The sequence below is a fragment of the Microtus ochrogaster genome, chromosome 19, assembly GCF_000317375.1.
Source record: "Microtus ochrogaster isolate Prairie Vole_2 chromosome 19, MicOch1.0, whole genome shotgun sequence".
Taxonomy (NCBI): Eukaryota; Metazoa; Chordata; class Mammalia; order Rodentia; family Cricetidae; genus Microtus; species Microtus ochrogaster.
In genome coordinates this window covers 4,750,472-4,758,648 of record NC_022021.1, presented here as the reverse complement: position 1 = coordinate 4,758,648, position 8,177 = coordinate 4,750,472, and the positions used below count along the sequence as shown (strand labels likewise).

Sequence of the window (8,177 nt, the reverse complement as noted above, 5' to 3'; positions counted from 1 at the left end):
AGCACATGTGTACCCAGAAGTGTGTGTGTGAGTGCACACATGTACACAGAAACAAACAAATGCAAAAGAAAGAAAAGAAAAAGCAAAGGGACCCGCCATTTGGCCTATCTCTCACCAGCTGTCATATTCCAAAGCCAGCTCAGAAAAGAAAAAGGAAGCTGGCTTTGCGGTGGGTTGACTCCTATGACGTAATCAAAGTCTTCTCTAGGAGACCAGCTTTGTAATGAATTATTATGAAGACTTTTTCCTTTGCAGGCGAAAAAAAAAAAAAAAAAGGCAGGAAGAAGTTAACATAAACCCCGAGATGGAGGGGTCTGCCAGGAAAATGACTTCCAGGGATACAAACACAAGGCAGATGTTGCAGAGGAATTTTCAACTTCATTACACATGAAATCTCGCAAGCTTCACCTGAGTGCACAAGACAGCAGCCACAGCTGGGTTTTCCCTGGGGTTCTCACCACCATCTGAATTTCCCAGTTTCCCCAGGTCCATTAAAAAAAAAAGTCAGCTGTGAATTAGCAGAGTTTCAAAATTTTCAAAAATGATCAAAAACATCGCTTTATATCATTAAGTATATCTTGATCAAATTAAAGAACAACTTCTGTGTTTCTTCTTTAGTCTTAGAGTGTACATTCTACTGAGTAAAAAATTGAAAATAATCCTGTTTCTGTTATGTTTTCTTACTGATGGCACAAGCTGAATAAATGGTAATTTAATGAGTTGTTAGAGCAATCACAACGACAATGGAATCTGCTCACTAACATGTTTTTGTGACATCTGCATACATCCGCACAACATTATTGTTGGGTCTTCAAGGTTGCAATTTTAATTCCCTCCTCATTTTACTTAGGTCTTTTATTCATTTTTTGTTTTATATTTCGAATAATAGTAAAAACTTCAGAAGCAATTTCAAGTTCAATGGTAGCATTATACAGCAATTATTTTAAATTATTTTAATTTGTACCAACAAATTATAAACTGAACCTGATTTTTAAAATTCCTGAGGTTATTCAAAGTTACTGAAGTTTAAACCTGTCTTCACCATTCCCACCTTAGTGCATGAATGCAGTATATCATCCTTGGTATATTTTTCCGGTCGTAGACATCTGTCGTTTCTGGATAAAATATCTGGAAAACAAAAGAGACAATGTGCTTACAATGCTTTACTTCTTGAGGTGTCGACTCCCCAGACAACCAGACCCCGATTATCCTTACTAGTCTACAACTATTCAAATGTAGAGGAAGTTCTTGCTTGTTGCTCCAGAGAGCTCTACGGAGCAATCCTAGCTCTTGCCTGGTGGGTGGCACACCTCCTAGTGGCTGACCTTATAGTGGCGGGGTTCACAAAGAGCCTTTCTAGAAGGTTGGGTTGCAGTGTTTTACTGGCACCCTCACTTCTATGACCTCTAAAGGGTTTATGAGCCTGAGAAGGAGACCCCTTTTGTAGCCGCTTCATTACGTTGTTAAAAACTCAGACACGTATATATAATTCATGCACATATATTTGGATTATTTCTGCTTAATAGTACATAAAGTCTGAAGAAAAAACATCTATACCCCATCTTTCAGACTGTTACTATTAGCATCCTGGTATGTGGATACCATACTTCTTACATAATACATACTACATACACATACATCTCTCTCACACATATATCTAATTTAAAAACAAATCTTTAGGCGGAGATCCTTAATTGAATAATAAAATTTAATAAAACAAAACAAAACAAATCTTTATGCATGTGTGCAAAACCAGTGTGAACACAGTATAAACCTGACGAAAGGACATGCTAGGAGCTGATTATTTTCCATCACGTCCATTATTCTCTATGCACATAATTTCTGACAAATCCTAATAAGTCGCTCATATTTCTGAACCACAGCCCAACCATTCCCCACAGGAAACATCTACTTGGCTCGCCGTTCTTTCCCTGGTGCTGCAGAGAACACCCTGCATCTGTACTTTCAGAGCACCCGATTCCTCTCCTGGGTGAGCATCTAGACATGGAGTCACCCGATGGGTTGAACCCCAAGGCTTTTACATCCACATCCACATCCACACTGCTTTCTCCTAAGCTTGAAGCCTGATAAGAAACAGATTTCTAAGTGGAGTACCAGACTTGATCTTTGAGCTTGAAAAAAAAATGAATAATTAGGCTTGAAGTTTCTAATATTAAGATAAGCACATCATCGTCACTTGCTTTTAGTAAATATTTTATACAACTTGACATTAAAAGTAAAATTAAATCATGTACCATATGGTAATACTTTGATACTCGAGTGCAATTTTTTTTTAGTGGACGTCGGAAACAACGGAGACGAGAGTGTTTCTTGAGCTAACGATGTACGGCATAGTTGCCGCATGCTCAAAGAAACATCTGCAGGCTGGGAGGCCTCAAGGCCCTTTCCAGCTGTCTTGTAACCTATTTGCTGTCAAGGTGTCAGCGAGACAAGTGCTCCAGACTCAGAAAACTGAGTTTGGGTTAAAAGCCCTCACAAGTATGGCTCTTGCCTCACACCCCACTATATTGTCAGCCAATTCTCTCCAGGCCCCTTTCTTCACGGAAGAACCTTCTCCATTTACAGGGTCTCCTGGGAAATCCAGACGGAAATGCCTTCCTGCACCAACGAGGTAGAATCAACAAGTTCATCAGACAGTGCCATGCAACTCTGCATCTCTAGCGCCCATGTGAAGCTAGGCACAGACTGAGCATTTAATACCGGTAAATGGAGGAATTCATGGCAGTGCCCTACAAAGTCAGCTAAGGGCATTGTTAGTCTCCTGCCCTTGTAATATTGTCTTCCAGACTTCACGGTGAAAAGTCGATGTTAAAACAACTTGGAAAGGTGCAATCACGTCTTTCACACATCATGAAACTGTCCCAATCAGAAGTTTCTTCACCAAGAAAAAACTCTATCTGATGTTCTCTCTTTATTAATCTTTTTTTTTTTTTTTTAAAAAAAACCACCCAAGCCCTCACTTAGCAGTTGATCAGATCAGTCAAAATTAATTGATTTTATGTTGCAACCAGTATTCAGAAGGGAGCAGCATTTAATGTTTGGGGGGACTAGTTGATTGAAAATGACAGAATGAATTAAATATTGACAATTTCGAAGAAAATGAGACTGGGATAAAACAGGTATGAGTAAAAAGATGTTGAAAACATGCCACGATGGGGGTGCAGGGCACTGAACGGAGGGGTCCTCTGAAAGCCATCTCAGCGGCTACCCTATCTCTCTAGTTCCCTGCTTCCCATCCGAGGCAAGCGCTTTACCACTGCACTGACTGCATCCCCAGCCTTCCCAGCTAATCTTTTTAACAGCAAACCTGGCTTAACAATAAACTAATAGCACGGGTATTTCTAACTAAACATATTCCTTTGCACCGTGTCTCCAAGATGACATCTTATAAACCATTTCTTTAAAGCAGCTGCATGTAGCCAGCAATGCAAAGGACCGAGGCCTTGACAGAGGAACGTGTGATGGGTCTCAAGGACAGGAAACCTAAGTGAGAAGCCAACCCCGAGAGGTTGCTCACCATGTGATTCCAATAATATTCCAATGCCACACGGACAAAGATGCTAATGATGGAGAGCATTTCGTGATTGCCAGGGACAACGTGGGGGAGGGATGGAAGATAAAAGCCCCTTTCCCTGCAGAGACTGTGTCTGGATAGCAGTAGGGGGCACACAAATCCATTCATGGGATGCAATGGCTCTGAACAATATGCTCATTCTTGCAAACAAATGCATTTGAGGAGAATAGGAGCTGAGTAAAGCCAGTGTTCTAGTTTATATCCACACCCCAACGGCAGCTGGTGGGCAGCTCATGCTGATAACCCCACTATTCAGAAGCTGAGGCAGGAGGATTCCACAAGTTTGAGGCCAGCCTGGACTATAAAGTGAATTCCAAGGCAGCCTTAGTTACAAAGAGACCCTATCATAAAAAAGAAAATACCCCAATAAAACCCTCGCATTTCTATCTAACATTGTAGTGCAGTTATAAAAATGTCAGTACTGAGGGAAGCTGAATGATGGAGACACAGAGACATACTATTTTTGAAAGTTCCCGTGATTCTAAAATCCTTTCGAAATAAAAAAGCCGTCCTATGATTTCCATCAGATGTAATCTCCTCATTTCCCCCATGTGTCTATTTCTTCTCTCTTTGAATTTACCAAGTGATGAATGCTTACTGATTGAATTTTATTTGGTCGGTCTATTTTAGGAACAACAGCTACAAGCCTCTAACCCTTCTAGATTTAAAGTGATACCATGATGATTTATAATAATAATTATAAAAATAAACACATGGGCCAGGGAGATGGCTCAGCAGGTAAAACGCCCAGCTGTGCAAGCCTGATGACCTAGGTTTGATCCCCAGAAACCACATAAGCAGCCATGAAGTGGAAGGTACTCTGACGGTGAGATGGGACATGGAGACAGGAGCATTGCCTGGAAATTCACCAGCCAGCCAGTCTGGAAAATGCAGCGAAGGCAAGATGCCTTGCTTCCCCAGGGTGGACAGTGAGAGGGGACTCCTGAAAGTGACCTTTGACCTGCACACACCCTGGCAGATGTGTACCTGTGCATATGCACACAGACACATAAACTAGAGTTAAAAACATCAAATTTTAATAATTTACAGTTGACTATCTGAAGTCAACAATCAGCTAAAGCCAATTCTAACCTGGTTTAATTGGGACACACTTTCTCCTATCTGCCCTGCAGCTATAGCCCCACTTCATCGTGAGGTTTTTTTGCCATGTGTATCTTTGTGCAGGCCATCCCACGTGCTCAAGCTGGCAGAGACATGTCTCAGGTGGCCAAGTCAGTTTTAATAGCAAGGCGTTTGTGCACAACTTTTTGTCTTCCCCATCTAGCATCTGCTATGCCAAAGCTTACCTTGGGTAGTCCAATGGCCTCCATAGCTCTCAACCACTGCACGGTGTTATCTGTGTGTCGAAAATGAAGGCCAGATTTCTAATATGATAGGAGAAAGAAAAAAGGAATATGAGCTCACACAACAAGAAAGTCATCTGCAATATATATTTCATTACCAAAATGCTACTCAATCATGCTTCTCCAAGAACAGTCATTGATGCTCATATAAAACCAAGCCAGACACAATAGAGAGACTAGACGGTACAACAGCAATACCCTGGTTATCTGTGATAGGTTATGCTAGTCTCTGCAGTTCACATTTCAAGGTAATTCTGAACTTGAATTTCGAACACCATGTAATGTCCACCATGTACCCCTGGGTGTTTTGTGAAACATGTATGCACAAGTTCATGCTCACATGGTGTCAAGATATTAGTAATTATGGCTGAGAAGTCTAGCAATTTCAGGTAAACTAGATAGGGTTTTCATTTTAAGTTATAATTGTTATTATCCTCATCTTTTTCTTTTCTGTGAGGCTTGGTCTTGCCATGTTACTCTGGTGGGCCTGAAACTTGACAGGCTGGCCTCGAACTTGTGGCACTTCTCTACCTCTGCCTCCTTCCCGAGTGCTAGAGTTACAGTCATGCACTACCATGTCCCAGCTCCAAACAGGAGATTTCAGAAAGCTAAATGCCCTCCCCCCAGCCATGGATGTCTATCTCTACAGGAAACCTGGAAGATATAAAGAGGAAAGCACAAACCATTCAATAATTCAGGGCTAATTTTAGTGTACATTACTCATATTTTCATATTAATCCTGGCCTGTACAAAAAGTAGATATTCAGCAGAAACGCCACTTGACCCTTTTCTACATAGTAAAAACAGTCTTTCTGTATGCCTCTCATTTTTCCTTTACAGCACACAAGTCCCAATCATGCTGCTTCATGAAGTTATATGAAGTAATGAGACACAAAGAGCCTCAAACTGTCTTGCATTTTTCATTTAATGCACAATAGAATGTTATCTCTTTCACATTAATTTGAAACGAGTATCCAAAAATCAACTATAGCAAGTTTTATCATGTGATTAGTGCTCAATGATAATCACGTTCAACAAGACTGGCTCATCTTGCCTTCCATGAGCTGCCAAAACTGAACAGTCCACTAAATCAAAGGCATTCCCATTGCTGATAAAAATTATAAAACATAAGCAAACTCATACTCAATGAATGCTTAATAAGTCACTATTTGTGACTGCACAATGAGCTTCAAGTACTTTATGTAAATTATTTCTAATTTTCCAAATACCTTTCAGAATAATTGCTAGTTAAACTTTTTAAGTATAAGGAAAACCAGGTCAAAAAGATAATTGGTCTAAAGTTCATTAACTCTAAGAAAAATCTGGGAGCCATGATGGGGTCTTGGAAACCTCCTGAGTGCCAGCACTCTCCCACCTCTGGTGGAGGCGGGGGCATGGGATCTAATGGTTGCTTGGTTATTCTTCAGAAGGAAGAGATCAGGTGTTATAGAATAGCTGGGAGGAGAAAGGAGTGGGGGAGAGGGGAAGAAAGAAGAGAAATTAGAAGAAAGAGGGAAAACAGGGTGTTTCTTTAGAACATAGTCTGAATGTTGGCAGAATTCCAGCAGACCTTAGCTATGAGCAATCTGTGGCCACAAGAGAACAAGACAGACACAACCTTTGACTAAGTCTGAATGGAGACAGAACGAGAGTCACGTGCATCCAACTTCACTAAATGGTGTCCTCTCTAACATGGTACATACCTTCATGGGATACATGGCATGGGATGTATTCTGGCTTATAAATGACAATCTAGCCCCCATTCAGTCTTCTGTCTTCTTTGTAAAATGACCAAGACTCTAAGTTGATGCCATTTCCTGATAACACCCAAAGAAAACTGATCTGTATGTTCCCAAGTCCTTATTAAAATCACCCAGAAGCCCCGATCTGCAGGGTAAGACCATCCTTTCGTCCTCCTCCCTGTGGTGTTATGAATGTCCATTTCTTTTCTTGTCCTGATGAGTTAATTAAATGACTTTTGTTAACTTGAAATTATGTTCTGGAGTCAACATTGGTTTGGGCTTCAACAATACCAAATCATGTATTGAAAAACACTATTTATCTTTAGTGGTTTTGTTAGGAAAGGAATCTCAGAAAAATTGTAAAATGTACTGTGCTTTCCTTCCTCAGTCTTAAAATGCTGCTGAGATCTGAGCTGGGAAGATCACAATGAGAACAAAGAGAAAGTCCTTAGCTTCAGAGTCCAGCTGAACATGTAGAGGGCATCAGGTGTTAAACTATGACACTCTATGCTTGGCTGGAGACATCCCCTCCTCTGTAAAGTCAGCAAAAGGTCTCTGCCTCATATAGAGGGACTGGCTGAAAAGGTAGGTGTTTCCTCTGAGATCCAACAGATTTCAGATTCTTCATCTCAAGCATCTGAGGAACACTGGCTTCAGAACCCTGAGGTCCACACTCATTGTTTAATAACCATGCTCCTGTAAGTGGTCTACAACAATAATTGTCTTAGTCGATGGGTTTGTTTCTATTTGTATGAAAATTCATTTTCTAAATGGACTTAAAATAATCTCATCCTAGCCGGGCGATGGTGGCGCACGCCTTTAATCCCAGCACTCGGGAGGCAGAGGTAGGAGGATCTCTGTGAGTTCGAGACCAGCCTGGTCTACAGAACTAGTTCCAGGACAGGCTCCAAAGCCACAGAGAAACCCTATCTCGAAAAACCAAAAAAAAAAAAAAAAAAAAAATCTCATCCATTGTTGCTCTTTTTGGAGTCTTTTTTTAAAAAAGAAATACTAATATATATTAATATGAGATGAAATGATCATGGCTATGGTTATATTTATCCAAGGGATGCTTCAGTCTACCTAATGTCCTTATATTTCATGTGAAACAATATATTCTTTCTTCTGATTTCATATTACAGGTATGTGCTCAATCTCTATTACTGAACGGTTTCACTGCAAACAAATGAAGCGCATCCTGTTTCGATTACACAGATGAGAAATTATGCAAATCCACTTTGGGTCTAACTTCCTCCCCATTAGAGCCAGATCTACAAGACAACCCAGAATTCCGACAATTACAGATGAGGTAACTGAGGGTACTAATGGGCACAACACTCTGACGTCATTCATGCTTAAGGTAACAGCCTGGAGTTAGGGCTCTGTGATGGACAGCTTTGTCAGCTCATCACAGGCTTTAACCACCAGGTAAGAAAGTTTCAGTGAGAGATTATCTAGATTATCTGTCTTGGTTGT

General features: G+C 40.6%; 1 protein-coding gene across 2 annotated transcripts in view; it reads right to left on the bottom strand.

The window, feature by feature from the left end:
- The window catches only part of Iqgap2 (IQ motif containing GTPase activating protein 2), a 287,742-nt gene that overhangs the window by 133,374 nt on the left and 146,191 nt on the right, over positions 1-8,177 (bottom strand). For both annotated transcript variants that reach the window (XM_005356461.3, XM_013349678.2), the window contains 2 exons: positions 4,903-4,980; positions 1,052-1,128 (listed from right to left, as the gene is read on the bottom strand). In XM_005356461.3, the coding sequence (XP_005356518.1) occupies positions 1,052-1,128; positions 4,903-4,980 (155 nt within the window). The remainder of the gene's footprint in view (positions 1-1,051; positions 1,129-4,902; positions 4,981-8,177) is intronic.